Source organism: Neofelis nebulosa, chromosome 16 (assembly GCF_028018385.1).
Source record: "Neofelis nebulosa isolate mNeoNeb1 chromosome 16, mNeoNeb1.pri, whole genome shotgun sequence".
NCBI classification, from domain to species: domain Eukaryota; kingdom Metazoa; phylum Chordata; class Mammalia; order Carnivora; family Felidae; genus Neofelis; species Neofelis nebulosa.
The window spans coordinates 34,781,779-34,809,622 of record NC_080797.1 but is presented as its reverse complement, the minus strand read 5'-3'; the positions used below and the strand labels follow the sequence as shown (position 1 = coordinate 34,809,622).

Here is a 27,844-nt window from a genome sequence, read left to right as displayed (position 1 = left end):
TAAGGAGCCCTGGAAATGAGATATTAGGACAGAAAGTGCCTGCAACTACGTACACAAATCAGACATTCCTATCTATCACCAGTTGCAGATCTGGGACCTGCAGGCAGTGCTAACTCTTCTTGTGAGGCAGAGAAACCACTCCATGGACTTTGTATTCATTCAGAGGCACTGAACGGGTGACAGGGGTTGGATGGCTTCTCTCCCTTCCTGCCTTCCCTCTTTTCCCCACTCCCTTCTCCAACTCTTTATTTTTTAAAACAATTTAGGCAACAATTGCTACTGGGCAGTACGAAATCGCTTAACTCAGCTCACTGAAGAAACCAAACAGCTGTCAGATTGAAATAACATTCAATTACTGCTGACCGGGTCTGGAGCCAAACAGGATATCTAGAGGTAGCCAAAAGGCTCCGTCACCTCGAAACCCCTGAAGTCAGTTAGCAAGTAATTTCAAACAAAGGCACAAACAGGTGTGCCACAACACTGATAATGTAGTTCATCACATAATACGCCCAAATCTGCACTCTAAGCAAAGACAGTAGAGAAAGCCAAATTTTAAATACGTATGCTCTCTGAACTAAATAAAATATGTACTAAATAAAAGCTGGGAGGAATGGAGGGCAGCTGCACCTCTGTATTGGTTGGCAATAATGCTCCTTGTCTGAGGAACCCACTCTTGAGAAGATCCTGTCTCTGAGCAAAACTCATGGAAATCAAGTACTGGTTCTGGTACTTAAAAACTTAATTCTCGGGGTGCCTGGGTGGCTCAGTCGTTTGGGCGTCCGACTTCGGCTCGGGTCATGATCTCACAGTTTGTGAGTTCGAGCCCCACGTCAGGCTCTGTGCTGACAGCCCGGAGCCTGGAGCCTGCTTCGGATTCTGTGTCCCCTTCTCTCTCTGCCCCTCCCCAACTTGTGCTCTGTTATGTCTCTCAAAAAATAAATAAATGAAAAAAAAATAAAATAAAAAAAACCAATTCTCTGCTTAAAAGAAAAAAGAAAAGAAAGGAAAAAAAAAGCCTTTCTTAGCTTAAACATGAAGAACTGAACATTTTTTTAGTGAAATCTTTATGTTCTTAAGAAAACCAAAATAAATAAAATTCAGGCTTTCCTTCATAGCAACACAAGTCTTTTAACATTCATTCGGTGAGAAACTACATGGGAGATCTACTAAATGAAATTTTAAATCACCAGAAACTTTCTACCAACAGTTTTCTGAACTCTCCAAATCATTAAAACAGGAAAGAAAATGAAAAGGAAATGGAAAAGCACTAAGCAAGGTGCAGCCGACATGCTTATATTTAGCTTTTTTTTTTCTTATCACTTCATTACACGAGGCTGAGATTTTTTAAATTGCCCAGAAAATTGCCTTCCTTTGGTGCTCTCTAGTTTTCAAACAGAAATCTGTTACTAACACATAACCTCAATTATTCCAAGGCAGCATTACTGACAGGTACCCAGCTCTCCCCAGACAGTGGCCGGCTTCTCCTGGGCTCTGCCAGAGAGGACCCCACCCCGCCATGATGGTGGGGGGCGTGAAGTAGCTGATGAGCACGTCAGATCAGACAGACAGGCTGGTGGCCTCCCAACATGCTCCCAGACCCTGAGCAGAGCAGCAACAGCCTGCAATAATGTTGTCAATCTACTACATTATACTAATTCTGAAAGAATTTAAAAACAATTTTCTCTCTGCGCATATAAGCAGGAATTCGGAAAATAAAAATAAACACGCTTGTTAAATCTGCCACCAAGACATGACTATTGTTAATATTTTGGTGTGCTGGCTTTTAGCCTTTATGGGTATGCATAAACTTTAAAACATAGGGGCACGTGGGTGGCTCAGTCGGTTTAAGTGTCCGACTTTAGCTTGGATCATGATCTCCCAGTTGGTGGGTTCGAGCCCTGCGTCGGGCTCTGTGCTGACAGCTGAGAGCCTGGAGTCTGCTTCGGATTCTGTGTCTCACACTCTCTCTGCCCCTCCCCCGCTCACACTCTCTCTGTTTCAAAAGTAAATAAACATTTAAAAAAATTTTTAAAAACACCAACATCTCCATTGTTAATTTGTTATCAATACATTTTATTAAGTGATATGCATATGCATACCTTAGCTGCCCCATTAAGCACTAAATTCTTTGTGGACATGGGCTTTTCATTTTTTTTTTTTTTTAAGTTTATTTATTTGTTTTAAGAGAGAGAGAGAGAGAAAGAGTGTGTGCACGAGTGCACGCCAGCAATGACAGGAGAGAGAGAGAGAGGGAGAGAGAGGATCCCAAGCAGGCTCCTCACTGTCAGTGCAGAGCCTGAACACAGGGCTCAACCCCATGAACCGCAAGGCCATGACCCTGAGCCAAAACCAAGAACCGGACGTCCAACTGAGCCGCCCAGGCATCCCGGTGGACAAGGGCTTTATCTGTTCCTATCTTACACCCTAGAGGCACTCAAAACATATTTGTTAACTGTTGTTTATTAGCAGCAATACTCTAATGCTTTTAGCCAGAGTTTACTAAAGGGGGGAAATCCTATTTTAAAAATCCTAAGAGTTATTCCACCTGCTTAAAATCTAAGCTAGGGTTAAATACCTTCTTATGGGTCATGTCATTTGTTTTTTTTTTTTTAATTTTTTTTTTCTTAATGTTTTTATTTATTTTTGAGACAGAGAGAGACAGAGCATGAGCAGGGAAGGGGCAGAGAGAGAGGGAGACACAGAATCGGAAGCAGGCTCCAGGCTCTCAGCCGTCAGCACAGAGCCCGATGAGGGGCTCGAACTCACAGACTGTGAGATCATGACCTGACCCAAAGTTGGACACTCAACCGACTGAGCCACCCAGGCGCCCCCACGTCATTATTTAAAAAATGTACAACTTTTAAAGTCTCCATCATGTTTTCCTTCCCATATGCCCATGTTTCACTAAATCTGATAGAAAAAAACCTGTTCACTTACCAAGCTTGGCTTTCAATCCACTGGGATAAATAATGTCGCACCTCAATGGGGAAATGCTGACCATATAATGCTTGCATCTGATGAAGGGCATCGCCTTGGAGCTGCTGGGCTTGTATCCACACAGCCATGGTTTGCAACCTGTTAAACAAACAATCAGTGGTTTGGGTGGGGTTTTTGGGTTTTTTTCCCTTCAGCTTTTAAATCCACTAGACTAAATATTCACAGTTATAAAACCTAGAGACAAATGCTTTTAAGCCCTTATTGGTAGATCAGTATTTTTGAACTGAATTTTAGCTTTAAAAATGTTTCAAAATGTACACATTCAACGTGGCCATGGGAAGGTATATAACTGGGTCTATGAAGCTCTGACTGTAAAACAAACTGAAGTCCTACAAGTAAAAGTACAAAGCCAACATTAGGGGAAGAACTGCCTATAGCTTTGATAACACATATTCTTTACTTTTGTTCCAAACTTGAAGTAATAATAAGCAGCATTTCTGGGGCGGCTGGGTGGCTCAGTCGGTTAAGTGTCCGACTTCGGCTCAGGTCATGATCTCACGGTTCGTGAGTTCAAGCCCCACATCGGGCTTGGTGCTGACAGCTGAGAGCCTGGAGGCAGTTTTGGATTCTGTGTCTCCCTCTCTCTCTGCCCCTCCGCCACCCTCTCTCTCCCTCTCAAAAATAAAGAAACATTATAAAAATAATAATAAGCAGCATTTCAACAGGATAAATAATTAGCAAAGGGATTTTTAAAAGAATCACTTGTTTTGGATCTGGTATTCTGACTTTTAAGAAATGTAATAAATGTGCTATTTTGAAAAAGACCCAGTAAAAGAAGAGTGAAAATATCTAAAGCATGAATTGAACCCTATGTGTTATTACTAGTTACCTAAGCTGCAATGCTTTACACATAAAGGACACAGATTTATCTGGAAAAATGCCCCAAGTGTCACTTTCTGAGTTACTGTGAAGGAATTTATGAAACAATCTTCTGTTATAGTATTTAAAAATCTCTCTGACATAAAAACAATACATTCCAGCTAAGAGTTAAAAACAAGAACCATTGTATTCCAATAGTAGGTAGATTTTTAAAACATGCTCTTGACTCTAGAAAAGGTTTTATAAAACTACCAACATGCCTTCTCAGATTTACCAGAGAATTTTCTTTCAATATATGAAATTTATTGTCAAATTGGTTTCCATACAACACCCAGTGCTCATCCCAAAAGGTGCCCTCCTCAAAACCCATCACCCACCCTCCCCTCCCTCCCACCCCCCATCAACCCTCAGTTTGTTCTCACTTTTTAAGAGTCTCTTATGCTTTGGCTCTCTCCCACTCTAACCTCTTTTTTTTTTTTTTTCCTTCCCCTCCCCCATGGGTTTCTGTTAAGTTTCTCAGGATCCACATAAGAGTGAAACCATATGGTATCTGTCTTTCTCTGTATGGCTTATTTCACTTAGCATCACACTCTCCAGTTCCATCCACGTTGCTACAAAAGGCCATATTTCATTTTTTCTCATTGCCCTGTAGTACTCCATTGTGTATATACACCACAATTTCTTTATCCTTTCATCAGTTGATGGACATTTAGGCTCTTTCCATAATTTGGCTATTGTTGAGAGTGCTGCTGTAAACATTGGGGTACAAGTGCCCCTATGCATCAGCACTCCTGTATCCCTTGGGTAAATTCCTAGCAGTGCTATTCCTGGGTCATAGGGTAGGTCTATTTTTAGTTTTTTGAGGAACCTCCACACTGTTTTCCAGAGTGGCTGCACCAATTTGCATTCCCACCAACAGAGCAAGAAGGTTCCCGTTTCTCCACATCCTCTCCAGCATCTGTAGTCTCCTGATTTGTTCATTTTGGCCACTTACCAGAGAATTTTTAATTCATTTGGCAGAAACTCTCTGGGATCAGCCTGATTGCGGCAGCAACATCACTTTCATGTACACAAGGTAGTAAAACTGAATCTTGCTCTAATACTATGATCCACAGTGTAGAATTTGATGTCAGGCAAGGCTAACTTGAAATCCATTCAAAATGATTTGGCTACTGATTTGCACAATTCTCTTAAGTATATTACGGTTAGGGTGCAGTAAATCAAATCTTGATTTTGTTGAGTACCAGAGACTACACATGTGTGTTAGGAAACAAAAATCCCTTCTCTGTTAGTTGTAGTTGCGCGATCGTATAACACTGAGCTATTTATGGGACAAGTCAGTTAGCCAACAATGAGGTGTGGGGTGGATGCCAGTTACCTATTTTAGACTTGTGCAGTGCTATAGAACACTTGAGCGGTGTACAATTTTATTTAGGGCTTTGGGCATTAAAGCTGGGATCACTGTAAGATCATCCAAGACATCAAATTTCAATGGCTGGGAGTTTACTAGGAGAAAGACTCGGATAAAAGAGCTCTCTCCAGAAGCAATCCCATGTTATAATCCAACATCTGGAAGACATTTAATTGTACAATATAATTTTTAATTAAATGAATCATATCCCAAGATTTTGGAAAATTGGAAAAGATATCAAAGGCTTGTTTTTTGGATAAAAAGTGAAGGGATGGATGGGTTGGGTGGAGGTTCTTAGGCACTGAAGTGTATGGAAGAACAATGAAGGAATGAAGAACATAATTCAGGCACTCATCTCTTTTGGTGGTAAGGAACTGGAAAGAAGTAGGACCTCACTAGCAGTCTTAATGAGTATGTGAACAATACCAACAGATACAAAAATTTTCTTGAATCTTCCATTCATTAGCTGAACTGACCCAAGAGACAAAAAACTGGGGGGAAACATTGATCTCCTCAGAGGCCCCTTAGGCCACTGAAAGAACGTAGTATTTTCTGGTCCATTGTATCCTCTTGGTCTACTTGACTTTTCTTCACATGATTTATCATTCCCGACATTTATCATGTATTTGTTTACTGCCTTCTCACTACGGTGAAATCACCATGAACACAATGACTTTGTTTTGTTCAGTTTCTCTTGGGCCTAGAACTGTGCCTGGCACATAAGCATTCCGTAAATTTTTGTTGTTGGTGAACAAATAAATGTATACACACAATTTGGTCAATACATCAGGTCTTTTTAAAGTTATTGTGGAACAAGGTATCAGTATAAAATACCAAGGTGGGGCACCTGGGTGGCTCAGTTGGTTAAGCATCTGACTCTTGATTTTGGCTCAGGTCATGATCTCGTGGTTCGTGGGATCAAGCCCTGCATCCAGCTCTATGATGACAGCATGGAATCTGCTTGGGATTCTCTCTCCCTCTGCCTCTCCCCACCACACTCATGCTTGCTCTCACTTTCACTCTCAAAATAAATAAACATTAAAAAATTGAAGAAAAAAAAAAAGGAAAGAAATACAGTACCAAGGCCAGAAAAGGGAACAGATTTTATAACTCAGATGAGTCTGTATTAACAATACTCTATTTGTTCCTTAATAACATATGCCACAATGTGTAATTTTACTTTTTAGTTTTTGTTAACTTATTTTTGTTGATCTTCCCCACTGAAGTCTAAGAACAGTGAGTAAAGGGAGGGGGGCCTGGGTGGCTCAGTTGGTTAAGCGTCCGACTTTGGCTCACGTCATGATCTCACAGTTCGTGGGTTTGAGCTCCACATCAGGCTGTGCTGACAACTCAGAGCCTGGAGTCTGCTTCAGATTCTGTGTCTCCCTCTCTCTCTGTCCCTCCTCTGCTCACACTCTGTCTCTCTCAATCTCTCTCTTGAAAATAAACATTAAAAAAAAAAAAAAACAGTGAGTGAAGGGAGCACATTTATTTACTACTGTGTTCCCTAATGCCTAAGTATAATGGCTGCCATGGTAAGGAAGTAATCAAGACATATTTGCTAGTGAATAAATACATATGTGTTAAATATTTCACATATTCTGCTGGTTGAGCATATTCCAAGTATCCATTATTGCTTTAAGAAAGAAGTACAGTGGTAATATGCCATATATATAGGGGTACTATATAAATATCATACCATTGTGTCTTAAGTTTTATATTAGTTTTCACTCATTATCAAAGAGCAGAATGCTGAACTCTTAGAATCTGTCAGAATGTTTTTTATGGTTCTAAATATGAACATGTTGTAATATTTTCTAAAATGCTATTTGAAGAATAGCTGGTAAATATAAGGTGGTAACCACCTTATTTTGATAAGTACAAAATACTTTTAATTTCACTACATAAAAATGCTTTGATAGAGCTGGAGAGTAGATTTTGCCTACTAATCAAGAACATATAAAATAAAGGTACAATAAATAGTACAGCATCATTTTCATTTTACTTTTTAACTAAGAATTATATATGCATGGAATAGAAGATGAATTACTGCAATTGTCATGTAACAATTTAAAATATACAATTTGGAGAAAAAACCCACCCCACCCCCACTGTATCAGTAGAACCTAGAACCTAAGTAGCGCTTTCCCTCGTACATGCCCAAACTCTTCACACCCATCATTAAGCTATGCCTACGCCTGGCATGAGCTGAGACCCTGTCCTTTGTCACCAGTATTCATTCTGCCACCAAATACTACTCTACATATGCAGTAACTGTCCTCAATACAGGCTTTCTTCTGCTTATTTACAGGCAGCTCTGTCTTCAACGTGTGATGTTCTGACAAGGAAGTGGTTTGTATCTTTGGTAAATCATCACAGGGGCTTCTCTAAAGACTGGGAAATGGATTCACAATCTTATTTTTAGCCAAAGACGAGAATCAGTTGAGTTTTGCTTAGTTGCATTCTTAGTGTTCATAAGCATTCCAAACAACCCAAATTAGCCTTGGATGCAGAATGTCATACTTTCCAAAAGCCTAACGTGCGGAAATCAACCTTATATATTTGGATATATCCTAGGAGTCTCAAATAAAGCAGACTGTCAGGCACTTGTTTAAAAAAAGTTCAAAGTCTAATAGCTCATAATGTTACAGTCTTACTGAAAACCATAAAAATGTCCACTAATAAATGGTATGTGTGAGTGGGATTTAGGAATAATCTTGTCTCAATAATAAATACACTCTTATTAGATGCCTTCCCTTTTCAAAGTAAAATATAAACCTTTGTCAAGAAAAATATCACTCTAGGGGCGCCTGGGTGGCTCAGTCGGTTAAGCATCCAACTCTGGCTCAGGTCATGATCTCATGGTTCCTGAGTTCGAACCCCATGTTGGGCTCTGTGCTGGCAGCTTACAGCCTGGAGCCTGCTTCGGATTCTGTGACTCTCTCTCTTCTCTGCCCCTCCCCTGCTCATGCTCCCTCTGTCTCTCAAAAAATAAATAAACGTTTAAAGAAGAAGAAGAAGAAGAAGAAGAAGAAGAAGAAGAAGAAGAAGGAGAAGAAGAAGAAGAAAAAGAAAAACATCGCTCTCTCTGAAGACTTCTAGAACACTGTGGCCAAGGTCATGGTGCCAAGGTCCTCCAAGCTAAACTGTGGAGGAAGATAAGTATAGAGTACATGACAGTTGAAGGCTCCCAATGCATATACGCCAACTGAGTGAATAAATTCTAGTTTGGGGTGGGAGTGGGAGGAGTTAAAATGTGTGTAGGGATCTGTTGCACTGGGCTTGTGTGCATAATTTTTGTCTTTTTTTTTAAGAGAGGAAGAGAGAGCACGGGCCTGTATGCAAGCCAGGGAAGGGCAGAGAGGGAGAGAGAAAGAGAAATCTTAAGTAGTCTCCATGCTCAGTGCAGAGCCCAATGCAGACTTGATCCCACGACCTTGGGATCATGACCTGAGCTGAAATCAAGAGTCGGACGCTCAACCGAGCCACACAGGTGCCCCTCATGTGTACCTTAAAGCATTTAAAAAAATTTTTTTTTAACATTTATTTATTTTTTGAGAGACAGAGAGAGACAGAGCATGAGCAGGGGAGATGCAGAGAGAGGGGAAGACACAGAATCGGAAGCTGGCTCCAGGCTCTGAGCTGTCAGCACAGAGCCCGATGTGGGGCTCGAACTCACGAAGTGTGAGATCATGACCTGAGTCGAAGCCAGTCACTTAACTGACTGAGCCACCCAGGCGCCCCCCTTAAAGCATTTTGTAACTCCTACTCTCCATCCCACCACAACCACCACCCCATCACATCATATCCCAGGACTAAAGTCTCTAAAATGGGAGTTAGAGTTTTGCAGATCATGGCAAATTCACCTAAACAGAGTTCTGTGAGATTCAACTTCTTGTACCTTTCTGTGCCTCAGTTTCCTTATTTATAAGACAGTGCTAATAATACATCCCTTGGGGAGTTGTAAAAATAAGTTAATATGTATAAATGCTTAAAACAGTGCCTGGTTCACCATAAGTTCTCAATTATTATTCTGACTTTACAACCTTAAACTTACAAAGTTGGCTTCCTTCTCCCTGTGTCCAATTTTTTAATGTTTATTTATTTATTTTAAGAGTGAGTGAGCACACTGAGAGGGCTGTTCTCCCACCACTGAATTAGAACCCCAAGAATTGTGAAGGGTAGTGTAACAAGAGCAAGACTGAGTATAATAAACTCAAAAAAGAAAGAAAGAAAGAAAGAAAGAAAGAAAGAAAGAAAGAAAGAAAGAAAGAAAGAAAGAAAGAAAGAACATCCATTCCAATGTGCTTTTCTGACAGAGAAGACCAAGCCAGCAGGAAGTTGTGCCTTTTCCAAGGACACACCTGACCCCTACTAATTAAAGTATGAATTGTTAGCAACAAATATTTTGATTCATCTAACAAATAAAAAATAAATTTCAGAAATCAGATCCAAAAATGAATTAAAATAACATTTACTACTGTTATTATCCACCATCCAGATTTATCATTTACTATCATTTACTGGATATCTACTATATTATTTATAACAGGGGCACCTGGGTGGCTCAGTCGGTTAAGCGTCCGACTTCAGCTCAGGTCACGATCTCACACTTCGTGAGTTCGAGCCCCGCGTCGGGCTCTGGGCTAATGGCTCAGAGCCTGGAGCCTGCTTCCAATTCTGTGTCTCCCTCTCTCTCTGCCCCTCCCCCGTTCATGCTCTGTCTCTCTCTGTCTCAAAAATAAATAAACATTAAAAAAATTATATATTATTTATAACAGTAAATGCTTTTATGAATCTACTCATTTAATCCTCACACAAATATTAGGAGGTAGACACTATTATTATCCCCAGTTTACAGATGAGGAAATCAAGGCTCAACAAATTAAACAGGATTGTAAAATGGCATAACAACTTTGGAAAACAATCTGGCAGTTCTTCAAAGGTTGAATATAGAGTTACTATATGACCTAGTAGTTCAGCTCCTAGGTAAATGCCCAAGGGAACTGAAAGCATTATGTCCAAAAAATTTGTACACAAATATGCAAAGCAGCATTACTCATAATGGCGAAAAAGAGGAAACAACCCAAATGTCCATCAACGAAGGGATGGATGATATGGATATAAGTGGAAAAATAAAATGGATAAAATGGAGTATTATTCAGACATAAAAAGGAATGAAATACTGACACATGCTACAACATGGATGCACCTTAAAACATTATGCTAAATGAAGCTAGACACAAAAAGCTACCTATTATACATTCCATTATATGAAATGTCCCAAACAGACAAACCCATAGACACAAAGAAAGTTGGTGGTTACCAAGGGCTGCGGTCATGGGAAGTGACTCTTAATGAGTATGTATTTCTTTTGGGGATGAAAAATTTGCTCCAGGTCCCACACCACTGGTCTGTGTTGGATCTGGGGAGTCTACCGCTTTATCAGGTGGCCTTTGCCCTGAGAACTTGTCGTGGTTTGTCATTATTATTTTTTGTACTCTTCTGTATGTTTGTTATATTTCATAACTTAAAAGAAAAATAAATTAGAGTAAGAAACCCAATATGATAAGGCTCTGATTTGGGCAAAGGCTTGGGCTAGTTGGCAGATGAAATAAGAGATACATAAACATTGCTTCTGATCTGAAAAGTCTAAGGCAAGGAAATCAGGATTCAAAACTGTTAACTATACCAGCACCATTTAATACTTAAAGACTTTGGACAGAATATAAAGAGCAGTTCCTTAGTTACGTTTACTGCATTACTGTCAATACCAACATTATTACATATACTAAGTGGTGGTGGTCACCTAACCCAGTAGTAGAAACTTGGAGAGACAGAAAAATGTGAAATAGCAGTAACAGTGGATTAAAACTTTACTCATATTAAACTGAATATCAAGTACGGTTTGAGTAAAATGATCCCATCTAAAAGTAGGTCAATACCAGAGCCATCTGCTCTTTAAAAAAATTTCTAAACACTACTTCATAAGCAATCAGGAAGGCAATTCTCTAACAAAATCAGATTATTAAACAGATGGGAAGAGAACAGAAAGAATCAAAGCATTTGGCTCACAAAGAAGCAAACAAGGAAAAATTTGCCCAGGCAACACAGAGATGATAATATTCTGGGAAGACAATCAGTCATAAATCTTCATGTCACAGCCAAATCATTACGTACTGCTCTGGGAAGAAGAGTGAGAGGAAAGGGGGTGATGGAGAAACAGAGGACAGGTAGAGAGAGGGAGCTATCTGTGAAATATACAGATCAAGTCTTAGTGGATTATCATGTATTTAAAATGCTCACTTAAATATAAGGCATCTTAGTGAAAAACGCAACCTCAAAAATAAAGAGAGTAGACTCAGACAAGGATCATATCATAGCAACTAAAACCATTAGGTGGTACTTGTTGGGGAATAGGATATGCACAGTCTCAAAGTGTTACCTCACCTATTACTTATTATTCACAAAGGGAAAAGTACATTTTCAGTGGAAGAAAATGATGAACAACCAAATAATCAAATATCCTCAATCATGGAACAAACTGACATTAGAGTAGTCCCCCCCGCTTACACGCAGGGCATATATTCTAAGACCCCTCGGTGGATGCCTGAAACTACAGATAGCACGGAACCCTATATATACTATGTTTTTCCTATACATACATACCTATGATAAAGATTAATTTATAGATCAGGCACAGTAAGAGATGAAAAACAATAGCTAAAAATAAAACTGAACAATTGTAACAATGTAGTATAATAAAAGTTATATGAATGTGGTCTAAGTATCTTACTGTACCACACCCATCCATCCTGTGATGTTAATGCCTACATGAGATGAACTGAGGTGAATGACGTAGGCAAAGTGATGTAGCATTAGGCTACTATTAACCTTCTGACAATATGTCAGAAAGACCGTGGGTAACTGAAACTGTAGAAAGTGAAACTGTGGATAAGGGGGGGCTGTTGCATATGCCTCCAAATGTGATCTACTGAAAAGAATACACAAATTAATGTTTCACTTCTACTCATGTAACAGTCAGACAAATCCAAATTGTAAGACTCTTGGGGCGCCTGGGTGGCACAGTCGGTTAAGCGTCCGACTTCAGCCAGGTCACGATCTCGCGGTCCGTGAGTTCGAGCCCCGCGTCAGGCTCTGGGCTGATGGCTCGGAGCCTGGAGCCTGTTTCCGATTCTGTGTCTCCCCCTCTCTCTGCCCCTCCCCCGTTCATGCTCTGTCTCTCTCTGTCCCAAAAATTAAAAAAAATAATAAAAAAAAAAGTTGAAAAAAACAAATTGTAAGACTCTTATGAAAGACAGGAAAATGGTAAAGGAGACTAGGAGTGACTGGGTGGCTCAGTCGGTTGAGCGTCCAACTTTGGCTCAGGTCATGATCTTACAGTTCCTGAGTTAGCCGCGCATCAGGCTCTGTGCTGATAGCTCAGAGCCTGGAGCCTGCTTCGAAGTCTATGTCTCCTTCTCTCTCAAAAATAAATAAACATTAAAAATTTTTAGATTAAAGGAGACTAAGAGACATGATAACTACCTAGGGCATAATTTTAAAAATAAACAAAACAAACCACATCTCTAAAGGACATTACAGGGACAATTAAAAATTAAAATTTTAAATTCAAACTGAATTTAAATATAGCCTATAGATTGGATATTACTCTGTCAATATTAAATTTCTTGAGACCGATAATGGCATTGAGGTGATACTGGACTTGTTCTTAGTGGATACACACTCAAGCATTTAAGGATAAAAAATGGTCATGATGGCTGCAGCGGGCTTTCAAAGGAAAGAGGGAAAGGAAGGTGGTGGTAGGAAGGGTGGTAAAGGGAAGGTAATAATTGATCAATGTAGGCAAAGTGTACATGAGCGTTCGTTCATTGTTCTGTCCTTTCCATTTTTCAGTAATTTAGAAGTTTTTCAAAATCAAAATTAAGGGCAAAAATTGCAAGAAAGAAAAACAAAAAACAGAGCAGAGGTTTGACTGTCATCTTGAAATTGTCCCTGGCAGTACATAAAAGTCTGGACTTCTGAGACATTGTGCTGAAGTTGGTAGGACACTGTTATACAAACTGGACTCCTTCATGCCACGCTGGCCTCCGGCTCGAATACACGTGCATTATCATCTGTGTTGAAATCCATTAAGCAACCTGAACAACCCATTTGGGAAGAAGCTACATCAATGCCATTTTCCAGATAACTAAAAACATTTTCTGTAGCCCACAAATAATGACCTTCTGCATTATGGAAAGTAAGAAATGATGTGAGACTGCCATGTAGCCCTATGTTAGCCTCAGAATTTCTAATAAATGTTTATAGCTGTACCCATTTTATACTGTTAATCAAGACCAACTCATCTTAGAATGTGGCTTTTGTATAGTTTGAATTAGTTCAGGAAACAAAAATTCCTACCGCAATATACTCAGTTTCTGTACCATCTAAATGAAAGATAATCCCTTCCTTCTTGTTTTGATTCAAAAAGGGCAATTTATTAATAAATCTCTATATGTTCCCAATATTTTCCTCATTAAAGTTCACATCTTCCCTCTTACCATTGAGAATTACAGTAGCATTAAGTTTCCATTTAACAAAATTTGCTCTGAAGAGCACCTTACACTAGGGCAATTCCCAGGGACAAGCATTAGTTAAATTAGATAATATACAACAGTAAGAAACTGGAAACAACCTAAATTCAACATAGGAGGATGGTTAAACTATAATATATTAATCTGATAGAGTATTGTGTGACAATTTAAATAAAGTATGAAGACAATATTGAGATATAAGGCAATGTACATATATTTTTTAAATATAAAGAAAAGAATATTTAATGAAAAGTATACACAATGTGTATGCTAAAGAACAAATAACAGAGCAAGGTCAAAGAGAACTATAAACAGTTGTTCCATTTAGGTGAAGGCATTTTGGTACAATTTTTTTAATAAAGTCTTTGATTTATTAAATTTTGTTTAAAATGTAAATTTGAAATATAAATTTAATGAGCATGAGCAATTGGTACTACTCATCCCACAAGAACCAACCACAAAGGGACACACAAAAGACATAGAAACAAATACTTCCTACATGACAATATCCAGGTTATGGCACTTTCTTACAAGTTAGGTAGACTTAAGTAGGGCATGAAATAAAAATTCAGAATCGCAATTCTTTCAAAAGAAGCACAATTCTTTTTTTTTTAATTTTTTTCAACGTTTTTTTATTTATTTTTGGGACAGAGAGAGACAGAGCATGAACGGGGGAGGGGCAGAGAGAGAGGGAGACACAGAATCGGAAACAGGCTCCAGGCTCCGAGCCATCAGCCCAGAGCCTGACGCGGGGCTCGAACTCACAGACCGCGAGATCGTGACCTGGCTGAAGTCGGACGCTTAACCGACTGCGCCACCCAGGCGCCCCCAAAAGAAGCACAATTCTATCACTTTCAAATACACAGCAACACAATGTGTTTTCAAGTAGTAGTTCAAGACTATTAATGGCTAAGATTAATCTGTAATTTTGACATCTATTTACATTTTATTTAAATCCCCTAAATTGCCTTGCATTCAATAACTTTATTAATGTTATTCTTTCGTTTAACAAACCCTTCTTTTAAAAGTGGTATAAAAGTAAACGGCACAAAAATATACTTTGAAGTATTTATTTCAAGTCCAGAAGAAACCAAACAGTGTGTTTGTGGAGAGTAGAAGAAAAAAGGTTAAGAACACTTTGGTAATTTTTGAACTTGAGGGATGAATTTATGGATATTCATTATATACTATTCTCTTATTTTGTGTATGTTTGAAAATGTTCATACCAAAAAGTTCAAAGTACCAATAGGGCAAAAAATGGGTAAACCAGAACTTAGACCAGGTTGAATATTAGTGGTCTCAGGGGTAATGGAGTTTGAATTTAGAAGGCTTTATTGTGACTTCTGAAAGAAACATGGAAAATTGAAAGAAAAAAAAAAGAATGGGAAAGTCATATTTCAAGACAAGAAATACTACATACTTAGGTTCATGTTTGGATGATTTTTCATCCACAATATGACTAAATGTCCCTGCAAACTTGTACCAATTATTAAACAGAATGGAATACACAGAAAACCACTCACAGCAGTGCAAGATTTTCTTTTCAAAAACTACACTTTTTTTTTTTAACGTTTTATCCATTTTTGAGAGAGAGACAGAGCATGAACGGGGGAGGGGCAGAGAGAGAGGGAGACACAGAATCGGAAGCAGGCTCCAGGCTCTGAGCCATCAGGCCAGAGCCCGACGCGGGGCTCGAACCCACGAACCGCGAGATCGTGACCTGAGCCGAAGTCGGCCGCCCAACCGACTGAGCCACCCAGGCGCCCCACAAAAACTACACTTCTATTATCCCTAATGATGCACCTGAACACAACTGGCCTAGGTGAAGGCCCTTGATAGTTCAAAGGTAACAATTCAAGGCTATAGAAGATTATACTTACAAGATCAGATCCCGGAAGGCCTTAGCCATCAGTTCCTCACTGTGCTCCTAGGCCAACAGAACTGGGGGAAAGTCTTCCTATTATGTTGATATTGACTGACTTTGTGTCAAGAACCTACACCCAAAGCCTAAGCAAGGTTTGCACTCCCTCTGGGATTCTTCACTATCTCAGGAAGGTTGAACAGATCAGACCAGTTTCCAAGAACAGAAAAGAAGCACTGTAGGGAAATCTTGCTAAGGAAGCCCTGAGCTAATTCTCCCTCCCTACACCTTTTCTGCACATCAACACTAATGCTCACCTATCAACAGTATCTTTACTATCAACAGTAAACACTAGGAGAGAAACCAATAATATGTTGGAAAAGCACACCTATCCAGTGAATCCCAACTAAATGGAGAACACAGTATTCTGCCCTCTTTCCATGTAGCTGTATTCTTTGCATTTACCAATAATCATAATCAACTTCATTTTTGCTTACAGTTACTTAAATATAAATCATTTCAAAAAACAAAACAAAACAATGAACTTAAATATGCTTTGGTTTGGGGCGCCTGGGTGGCTTGGTCAGTTAAGCATCCGACTTCGGCTCAGGTCACGATCTCACGGTCCGTGAGTTTGAGCCCCGCGTCGGGCTCTGTGCTGACAGCTCAGAGCCTGGAGCCTGTTTCGGATTCTGTGTCTCCCTCTCTTTCTGCCCCTCCCCTGTTCATGCTCTGTCTCTCTCCGACTCAAAAATAAATAAACGTTAAAAAAAAAATTAAATATGCTTTGGTTAAAATAAGGGAAGACTAAAATCTGCTCTTTAAGAGAGAAATGTCCCATCAGTTGGTTCCTTTGTTACTCACTGGCTGATAACCCATTTATGAAGCCCGACTGCAGATTTTGGAAAATGATGTCAGTATGTGGGGTAAAATGCTCACTGTGTTTAAGTAAAACAAGTCCTGTAGGAAAGGTGGTCCCACAATGGATAGCAGGTATGTTAAGAAGCTAATTCTAATTCTGAGATAAAATGACATTTAAATAAAAGCTCACACTGGGGCACCTGGGTGGCTCAGTTGGCTAAGGGTCCGACTCTTGGTTTCAGCTCAGGCCATGATCTCAGAGTTTGTGTGTTTGAGCCCCACATCAGGCTCTGTGCTGACAGTGCGGGGCCTGCTTGGGATTCTCTTTCCCTCTCCCTCTCTCTGCCTTCCCCTGCTCAAGCTCTCTCTCTCTCAAAATAAATAAATAAACTGAAGTAAGTAAGTATATAAATAAATGCTCACATCTCAGAAAATCAAAATGCGAAATGTTTGTTCTCTCAGGAAAAAAGGTTGTCTGGTATAAGAGGTAATACTGATATCAGAACGTTCAACACTAAGATGAATTAAAATTGTGCACCAGGGGCGCCTGGGTGGCGCAGTCGGTTAAGCGTCCGACTTCAGCCAGGTCATGATCTCACGGTCCGTGAGTTCGAGCCCCGCGTCGGGCTCTGGGCTGATGGCTCGGAGCCTGGAGCCTGTTTCCGATTCTGTGTCTCCCTCTCTCTCTGCCCCTCCCCCGTTCATGCTCTGTTTCTCTCTGTCCCAAAAATAAATAAAGAACGTTGAAAAAAAAAATTAAAAAAAAAAAAAAATTGTGCACCAAATAATTGTCCACGTATACCACAGCATTAACATTGGGTCTCTGCAATACAATTACTTTTGCTAAAACAAACTACTTTTTCTGGAAAAGCATTCTCTCTCGCTACGTACTGAGGAGGATATTTCTACACAACTTAGCACCGTGAACTTGAGTGCACAGAACAGAGGCAGTGAAAGCATAACAGCTTATGCCCCAAGACATCAGCCAGGATAACGGCAGAACCCTCCTGTGCATATATGTTCTTTCACAGGCTGCACTGTTACAGGAAGAAGCAAAGAGCAGCGATTTCCTTCCAAAAGGTCAGCTGCCTCAGACAGACCAAACAGAAAGCAGTTAATTCTTGCCAACTTCCCCTCCTGCTTCTGCAGCTAGTACGCAAGAGCATTTGGTTTCCAGTAAAGCTCCAAAGAAAAACAAAGCAAATGTGACACCCAGAACTGAGGCAATGTAAAGTGTCTCACTTGACTAAATTAAAGACAATAAGATCACACAGAGCTACACTTTTTAAACGGCAATGGAACCGTCAAGAACTACCAGATTTAGTGTGGACTTAGTATGAGGAAAAGAACAGACTTGGAACCATCCCAGATTTTATACCAATGCTCCAGAGTTCTCCACCTAAAAATAAAATAGTATTTTGGCTATAATAAATGTGACAACATATAAGCTCCCTAGTTGATTGATATAAAAATAAATCTTTAGCTTTCCTTTTCTCAAACTGAAGTCACATCAGTTGCCAAACATGCTAAGGCAATGGCCAGGTTCAATGCTGACAATCAGCAGAAGCGTATATATGATTATATAGTTTCTTAGATCAGACATGGGGGGAGAAAAGGCTATATGACTAATAACAAAAAGGGGAAGAGGACAGAAAATATGATTTTAAATCCTCTTTAGGTAGTAACCCCTAGCAGTTATGGAGTAAGACTGAATAGTAATTCTGTAATTAATTACTGAATAATTAATATTAATGGAATAATAAGACTGAAGTCTTCCCACTCCCAAAGAAACAACACAGCATTCTCATGTAGGCTTCTTTAAATTAAGCAAGCATCCATACTTTCAATCTTCCTAAAGGCAACAAAATTAGACCCTTTTGAGAATAAAAGTGAAGGAGAAGGAAGGAAAAATGAAAACTTCTTTAAGTTTTCTCAACCAGATGGATTCCTGGCTTAACTACCTACGTACAGCCTAGAAGAAAATGTGACGGGTCTTCGCAAGGGCTCCTACAGCATGTCATAGGTCTCTATGTGGTTTCTACCTCGTTAGTTTCAGATTGTGGTGGCAACGGAGACAGGAGGCTTTTTCTGAGACAAAGTCTTGTTCTAAAGATTCTAGGCTTTGATGATGAAGAGAATGTAACCCACTCTTGACAATACCTCGCTTGAAATGAAGACAATTTGGGGTTTAAGGAAAAACTTATTAGTTTGTTACATACGCTATAACCTAACTGCAGTTAGGTTATAAAACTGTTTCATGTTGGAAACAAAAACTGTTTCATGTTGCAACCAAAATAAACTATTAAATTCCCAAGCCTTTCCTATACTTAATCATCAAAACTTAAATAATAACAAAGGGATTAGCTTGGGAAAGGAGAAAAAAGAGGGCCCAAGCCATAGAGTAATAAGAGTTACTAACAATAGTAACGGCTAACATTCAAGGAGCTCTTACTACATTATGCACTGCTGTATGCATATCACATACTCATGACAAACATATGAGGCAGTATGATTAGTATCCCCCTCCTATAGATGAAACAGGCTCCAGAGGGAATTTGCCCAAAGTCCTGCGTCAAGCAAGTGAAGGTGCAGGGATTAGCACCTAGGCTGCCCACCTTCGGGGCTCATGCTCTCAATGGTCCACACCTACCTCCTGACATGATACCTGTGGCCCAAGACTGCTTTATGATAAACACTACAAAATGAATTAACAAAAAGTACAACTCACAAGTAGATGTGAAAAATTATTTGACAATCCAAAAATGCTTTAGATGGGACTCCTCTTTCCTAAAGGTCAGAGAACATCGAGATGACAAACCTTCAAACAAATCAAAAGAAGCCATGTTAGGTGTTTGGGGGCTCACCTTCACCCCTCTAACTCAATCAGAAATCAGCTAAAAGCTTCAGATTGTAAAATGGAGTGGGAGGAGAATAACGAGAACTATTCTGGAGGTGAGTAACTTTCCAAAGAGGCCAAAACCTAGATCCTGACCACCTGTGGTCAGAAATTAGCACTGTGACATTTCCTCTAAGCAGCAGAGTGGTTACATTTGTTACATTTGTTCCTGAATTCCTCAGTTGGGTTTCCCTTAGATACATCACCATCCATCATCAATATTTACCAGAGATCATCCTAAACTCAGGTTTTTCTGCTGGAAGAAAACATTTCTCATGAAAGGGACAATATCATTAATACAAATGAGACAACAACTAGTGAAATGTTCTAGGAGGTAAGACAGGATCTTAAAAGCTACTGAAGTCAGTGATCTTGGTAACTGTTTACATTATATCAATAATTAAACATCGACTCACCTAACACTGATGCACACATGAAGTTACAAACAAGGTACAAATGATAAATTCCTGCAATAGTTGATACATGCTAGCATGACAAATATAGAAACAATTATGTGAGTGTGCACAGTGCACAATAAATATTAATTCAATGTTAGGAGATCATGTGGGTTCACTAAGCCACGCCATTAAGTAGTAGTTACTCTGATGTGAAAGACAACTTCTGAATTTAATAGTGCTGTGCAATAAATCAAGGGAAAATCTGGGACAAGGACACCTGACAATTCCATACTCTTATGAAAGGTGCCCCATACAGTCTTCAATAACTTTAGCTGAAAAAAGAATCAACATAATACTTGTATCCTATGCCTTTTATCATTTTGATCATCCTATTTTTAAAAAGAGGCGATGCTTTATCTCTCTAGAATTAGAATTTACCTTATACTCTGGACATAAGAACCAAGGCAACTTTGAGTTATGTGTTGTTCAACTACTAGACTATATGTTATCCCAGGGCAGGAACCATGTCTCATTCATTTTGATCTCCTCAATACAGTACATGGTACATAGTAATCAATAATTGCGTGTTAAATATAATTTTTGTAGAATTCTGTGTTACCAGAAAAACCCTAAATTGGGGGAAATGAATAGTAGGTCAGTTATTTCCTTCAGATGTTATTTTTAACACTGTGGAAGTCATTAACTTGAATCCTTATTACGGGAATAATGGGACTGAATCACACTTTAGAGAAACTGTGATGGAGGTTTTGACTCATCATTGGTGCTAATCAAGGTAAATATAATCGCAATGTACCATTCCATAAATATCGTGACAAGTTTGTAAAATAGAGCCAACACCTCACCGCAGCAATTTCAAAGAGAATTACATGAAATATGATGGTGCTAATACTAAGCTGAAATTCCAAAGAAAGCTTCTCCTTTATGCAAACCAAACCATTTCTTTCCTTTAATTATGTGTCAAGAAAGAAGTTGAGTATAAACGGAAGGCACAACGTTTATCAACAATTCATTCCTTCGGTTACCATGCATACTACCAAAGACAATCCAGAAAGGTTTATTATTGTGCCAAAACAAGATGATGAGGCTCTACATCCAGAATGTAGATTAACGTTAGAAGGATGACTCAGGACTAATGGCATCAGTCTGATAGACACTGAACCTATTTTTTAATCTCCTGAGAATTCTTCAACTATAGGACCGAATGCCAACTCGGGAAGATATTCCTGTAAATACAGCCACCTTTGGCTACAGACTATTTTTTATTTAAGATATATTTCCATGGAGCAAAGTAAATTTAGTAAGTGAAAATATAGTCTTGAATTGCTATGGATGTCCCCTACCCCTGCCAAAAATGACAAGCTGCTTGCTCAAAAGCTGTCACTAATTAGCAGCTGCTGCTGTAAAGAAAACCAAAGTAAGGCCAATAAAAGCATATTGAACTGCAAGAGGGCCCTATGACAAGAAATAGGAAATGCAAAAATCTACTTATGACCAGTAAACTAGAAATACTGGCAATCTAAATTTGGGAGAAGTGGGGGCAGGGCAATAATGGCAACCTATAACCATTAATACTTCTTTAAATGTTTATTTATTTACGAGAGACAGAGAGAGAGGGCACACAGAGGAAGGGCAGAGAGAGAGGGGGACAGAGGATCCAAAGTGGGCTTTGCACTGACAGCAGCGAACCCGATGCAGGGCTCGAACTCGTGAACTGTGAGATCATGACCTGAGCCAGAGTCGAATGCTCAACTGACTCGGCCACCCAGGGGCCTCTATATTCATTAATATTTAAACAAGAACTGGAATATTTCCCCAACATCCTGAAAGTCACAGAAATCCCAGAAGACAGTTATTGAATTCCATGACAAATATTTCCACCTTTCTAACAGGAACTAATCTTGGTTTTGGATAATTTCTCATTGTCAATACTTCTGTCTCTGGCATAGTAACACTTGCATTTGTAGATTAAAAAAAAAAGTTGAATTTAAAAAATACCTTCCAGGGGCACCTGGCTGGCTCAGTCAGTAGAGCATGCAACTCTTGATCGCAGGGTTGTGAGTTCAAGCCCCATGTTGGGTATAGAGATTACTTAAAAATAAAAATTTTAAAGTAAATAAATAATCAAAATGGCTTTCATATCCTAATGGCTTCGGCCCAAACTCCAAAGGTTATGAACCTAACTGGTGACCCTCTATTTTACAAGTCGAAAAAACAGAGTCAAGGATAGCAGAAAAGATCTGCCCAGAGTCAGTGAGCAAGGCATACAGTGGTAGAAAATCTCTTTACTGGCTCTATGTTCTATGTTCTGTTTAGGAGGCTCTAAAACAGTACATACATTAAGATTAAGATCCTACTTAAAATTTAAATTGCACAGGTTGCGGGGCGCCTGGTTGGCTCAGTCGGTTAAGCATCCAACTCTGGCTCAGGTCATGATCTCGCGGTTGGTGAGTTCAAGCCCCACATCGGGCTCTGTGCTGAGAGCTTGGAGCCTGAAGCCTGCTTCAGATTCTGTGTCTCCCCCTCCCATGCTCATGCTCTGTCTCTCTCTGTCTCTCAATAATAAATAAACATTAAAAATTTAAAAAATAAATAAAGAAATTGCACAGGTTGCTTTTCAAATCATTCTCCAAGGCTATCCCTCCTCTCTCTTTCTTTCTTTACCCATCAGACAAATATAAATATACTGGGAGCAGTATATTTCTCTTTTCTCTCAACACACCAGGTTCTGTCCTTTAAAAAACTTAGGGATATTTCCTCCTTCAGTTTAGTTCTCTTACTCTCTTTCTCCCTCTCCTTCCAGGTAGCATGATAGAAAGCCGTGGACTGTTTTATTTATATTTGGGCCATAGCATCTGCTTGTCTCTGCAGCAACTACTCAGGAAAATAATAATGAAAAAGAAAGAAAGAAAGAAAGAAAGAAAGAAAGAAAGAAAGAAAGAAAGAAAGAAAGAAAGAAAGAAAGAAAGAAAGAAAGAAAGAAGGAAGGAAGGAAGGAAGGAAGGAAGGAAGGAAGGAAGGAAGGAAGGAAGGAAGGCAGGCATGGAAAGGAAAGGGAGGGAAGGAACGAGAAGATATAATGAGAATAGAAAACAGAAAAGAAACAAGTTATGAACATATTTTTTTAATGAAGCAACAATTAAACCTCTCTCAGAGCTGCTGTCCCTTAGAGTTTGTCTTAATGTCGGTATAAACAATTACAACAATGTACCAGTAATTTTCCAGTTCATCATCAGGCTATAAGAAGAGAACACTTTGCTTTATGAAACATGAAGAAAGACTAATCTCTGCTATTACTGTCAGTGCAGGTTTATCAGCAAGCCCTGGAGGAGATAAGCCTACAGACATAAAGATTAGGAATCACATTTTCAAAGCTTTAATAACCCCCTAGTGGTATGCAACAAGCTGCTGAATTAAGTTGTCTGGATACTTATTTTGTATGCATCACTGGCTAGGTCTAGGTACAAAGCAAAAACTAAAAACTCAGGGGAAAGACCAAAAAAAAAAAAAAAAGACACAAAGGGACAAATGTTATATGATTCCACTTGTATGAGGTACCTAGAATAGTCAAACTTCTAAAGAAAGTATGTAGAATGGTGGATACTGGGGACTGCAGGAGAAGGGAATGGGGAGTTACTGTTTAATGGATACAGTTTCAGTTTGGGATGATGAAAAAGTTCTGGAGATAGACAGTGATAGGTGCATGACAATTGTTGCAAGACAATGTAAATGTACTTAATGAAACTGAACTAGTTAAACCGGTAAACGAAATCCAAAGGAAATATAGGGAATTGGCTTTCCCCTCTCTTGTTTTTCTTCCACAGTAAAAGGCATACACTTTCAGCTCTACTGAGGGCTGAAGCGGTCTCTGGATACACACCCTGTCCATTGAGATTAAAGGGGAATAAATGAAATGGAATTAAGGTCTCTTCAACACCAGCCAATGTTTTTGGCTGTCTACTGTATCTGTCTACTGTAAACAAAAGTGGATCAAACCCCCTCACAGAAACAGTAAGTATTTATAAAGAGCACCTGTTAGATGCCATGTTCTGTTCTAGGTACTGAGGATACAGCAGTGAAAAAAACAGACATGACTTTTATTAAACTTAGACTCTAGTATCAGATATTAAACACTTGAAAATTCAAATAAACACACACTATGCTATACTTCCTAATTTTGGCTTTTAATTTTCTTTCCTTTTTTTTTTTCCCCCCGTTGGGTGTAAAGGATACCACCTATTATAAAATCTTACAAGTAAACACTAAAAGTCTGTGTATTCAAACCAACATTTGGGGAAAAGTTTGAAAAGCACCTCAACAAAATCAGATGGAGGTTGAGGACTGGCTTTTGTGAAAGGCCTGGCAATGTGAAAGCAATTTCTGATAAAACCAGGACATCTGTTCATCCCTGTTGAAAGCTGGTCATCTCTACGGAGCTATGTAGTACATGCAAAACAAATCAGGTCTAATAAAGGATTCCACAGTTAAGATCATTTCAGTGTCGTATTAGTCTAGCTTTTTTTCAAGATACTCAGTTTGATATAGAGGATAGTTTTCCTGCTTGATACAATCAAATCAAATCATTTATCTTTCAAAGATGATTTGCAGATTCCATCTCTACAAGGTACTAAAAATACAGGGCAGAGAGTTAAAAACTCAATAGGACTCAAGTTTCTACCTATCAATGCATAGCAACACAAGATGGTAGGTGACTAGCAAACACTTCGTTTCTTCTTTTTCCCACGGAATAAAATATAGGTCACATTCTACTAAAATAACAAGTACCATTAGGGTGAAAACCTAGGTATAACAAAAATATTTTGAAATACTTGAAAATGCCCCACCTGTTTCTCAATTCAACACAACAATCTTTTGTGCAACATAATGAGTAGAATGAATTTTAAAACAAAAGAATCAGACTCCCTGAAGCATAACAATTTTTTAAAACTCTCATTTTTAAGGAAATATCTTACATATTCTAAAATAGGCTGTCATACTTGGAAAAAAGGATTTTTTTCTTTATGGAAATAATCCTCAATTTTATTGAGGAATAATTTATATTCAGTAGACTTTATCAGGATGTCTAAAATATATATATTTAATATAAATAACGTATTTAGACACCAAACTAAAATAAAGGGGTTCCTAAGGCCTACCTAGTAGTAAGAGCTAGCATGTTTTATTGAACATTAAGAAGCCAACTAATATGGCTTTGAGGTCAGCCAATATTCAAAGCAACACAGAAGTTCCATCCATTTCTTCAAAGGTTCCTTCTACAATCAGAAATCTAAAAAGATCATTAAGATAAACTAAGTAGAAAAGACTGAAGAATGGAAGGAAGCGGGGCTTAGGCATTACTAGGTTCTAGAATCTCTCTATCAAGTCAGCCTTCTGAAGCTCTGTTTGTTCAGTCTTCCACACACAGTTGGAGTTATCATCTCATCTCCAGAGAACAAAAAATTACTCCCCTCCTTAGGTTATCTCCAAAGATTAAACTAATATTGGAGGAGAACTCTCTTTTGAAAGGAAAAAATTTCATCTGTAACCAGAAGATCTCAAATTCCAAGCACCAACTTTATGTACACCATAAAAATGAATAGTAGCTAAGATCAAAAAATTTTCTAGGAAAATTCAGTTTAAACAACAACAACAACAACAACACACACACACACACACACACACACACACACACAGAAGGAAAACAAAATAACAAAAAACTCTACCTAAAAGTGATTTGATAGCTGAGTTACACCTACAACAGAATGAGCTGTTTTATGTTTTAGTTCCAGGGTTGTAGGGTCATAGAGGTGACGAGACAATTTAGGTCAACGCATCAAAGTTCAATACTCAGGCCCTTACACCTTTCTGTAATAAAAACAACAGGCAGCTCCCAACATCTTCCCCATATCCTCTTCCTGATCACCTTACAAATGGACTCATGTTCCAAAACTCATTTGCACATGTGTTGTTTGGAACATGGAACATTTTCCCATAGGAACCAAGTTCTAGAGAGATGAAAAATACCTAGGTAAACCCCAAAACCTCAGTTGATCTACAATCTTAGAAAACTTAGTTTCTAAGTTTTCTTAGAATATAAGAATATAATTTTGTTTCTGAAGGAAAAGATGTTAAAATTTCTAGTCAGGAATACCATTAAGTAACAAAATAATTCCTCTACCCCTGTCTATTCTCCAGCCCAGCTACCACACAGCACAGACTAGTCTCCTGTTCTCAAAAAAAGAGGACTTCCAGGAGGTAGATAATGCTTCAACCATGCCTCAGGGTAGCAGTTTAACAAAAAGGAAGTGCATATGTGTGTGTTTCTGTGTACTTTGGAGTGGGGGTCTGGTAGGAAGTTTTAGGAATACCATCTTCTTCAGGTAAGAATAGCTTCTGTTCCCAGAGGGCACGAGATCCTATTTTTGTTTTTTAGTTTTTTTAATGTTTATTTACTTTTGAGAGAGACAGAGACAGAGACAGAGCACGAGCGGGGGAGGGGCAGAGAGAGGGGGAGACACAGAATCCGAAGCAGGCTCCAGGATCTGAGCTGTCAGCGCACAGCCCGACGTGGGGTTTGAATTCACAAACTGTGAGATCATGACCTGAGCTGAAGTCAGATGCTTAACCGACTGTGCCATCCAGGTGCCCCAATTTCTTTTTTTTAACGTTTATTTATTTTTGAGAGAGAGAGAGTGTGCAAGTGGGGGAGGAGCAGAGAAAGAGGGGGACAGAGGATCCGAAGCGGGGTCTGCACTGACAGCAGAGGGCTGGTGTGGGGCTTGAATTCACAAACGGTGAGATCATGACCTGAGCTGAAGTCGTCAGACGCTTAACCATCTGAGCCACCCAGGCGCCCCAGCAAACCTAAGCTTTTAAGTTAAATTAAAAAAATAAAGTTTTACTATACTTACTGAGATGTCAGAATCAAATTACACTATTTGAGTTGAGTGGACAAAGTATTGTTTTTAAAAAATTACCTTTCTGTTACCATCTCTGTAGGAAGATAGGTTTAAGACTAAATCTAGTGTTATCTTTAATGGAACTACTGGTGATTATCTACCATCTACTCAAAGGATGTGAAATTTACTTTGAGTCAGATTAAAAATCTATCCTAATGCATATTTTAAAGGAAGTCCAGGGGCACCTGGGCGGCTCAGCTGGCTAAGCATCCGATTCTTGATTTTAGCTCAGGTCATGATCTCACGGTTCATGGGATAGAACCCCACGTTGGGCCTGCACCGACAGTGTGGAGCCTGCGTGGGAGTCTCTCTCTGCCCCTCCCCCGCATTCTCTCATTCTCTCTCTAAAAATAAATAAACATTAAAAAAAAAACACTTAAAAAAAAAAGAACAAAGAAGTCCATGAAAATTCTCACCTGACTTCTCTGAAAAAAAATGTAATGATCCAAATAAAACGTCCAATAATTACAACAATGTGGTATATGCAGAGACAAACTGATCTCTGGAACAGGAGAGAGAAGCAATGGATCTGAACAGATATAAGAACTTAGAATATATGATAAGCATGTGCTTTATCAGAAGAGAAAGAAGGAGCTGATGGGAAATGGTGGATTTTTTTTTGATAATTGGCCAGATATTTGGAACTGATTTAGGTTAAAATTGTTAATACACGTAAAACATTTAGCTCAGTGCTTGGCACATGGTGAGTGACCACTAAATATACTGTTTTCAGGAAAACAAAGCTACAATTCCCACCTCACTTCTTACAGAGAAATAGATTCCAGATGGATGGAGAAACTTTATGCAAAAAAACCCCAAAAACTAAACCCAGAACCACACAACATTCTAAAAGAAAATACAAATGAAAATTTTATAATCTCTCAATAGAGACGGTTTTTCTAAGCATGTCTTAACCAGATCAGAGAAGAAAAAGCTGTTAGACAACATAAAAATTTAACATTTTGTACTGCAAAAAATACTATACAAAGTTGAAAGCCAAGAAGAGAAAAAACTGGGAGGAAATTAT

At 38.9% G+C, this 27,844-nt stretch overlaps 1 protein-coding gene across 2 annotated transcripts in view; it reads right to left on the bottom strand.

Annotated features, from left to right (window-relative positions):
* LOC131498158 (signal transducer and activator of transcription 5B) overlaps positions 1-27,844 on the bottom strand; it is a 66,071-nt gene that overhangs the window by 23,776 nt on the left and 14,451 nt on the right. The window contains exon 2 of one of the 2 annotated variants that reach the window (XM_058705094.1): positions 2,938-3,075. In XM_058705094.1, coding sequence (XP_058561077.1) covers positions 2,938-3,065 — 128 coding nt within the window. In that variant the 5' untranslated portion in view covers positions 3,066-3,075. Of the gene's footprint in view, positions 1-2,937; positions 3,076-27,844 lie in introns of those variants that run through there. The other variant, XM_058705095.1, reaches the window with a different exon arrangement.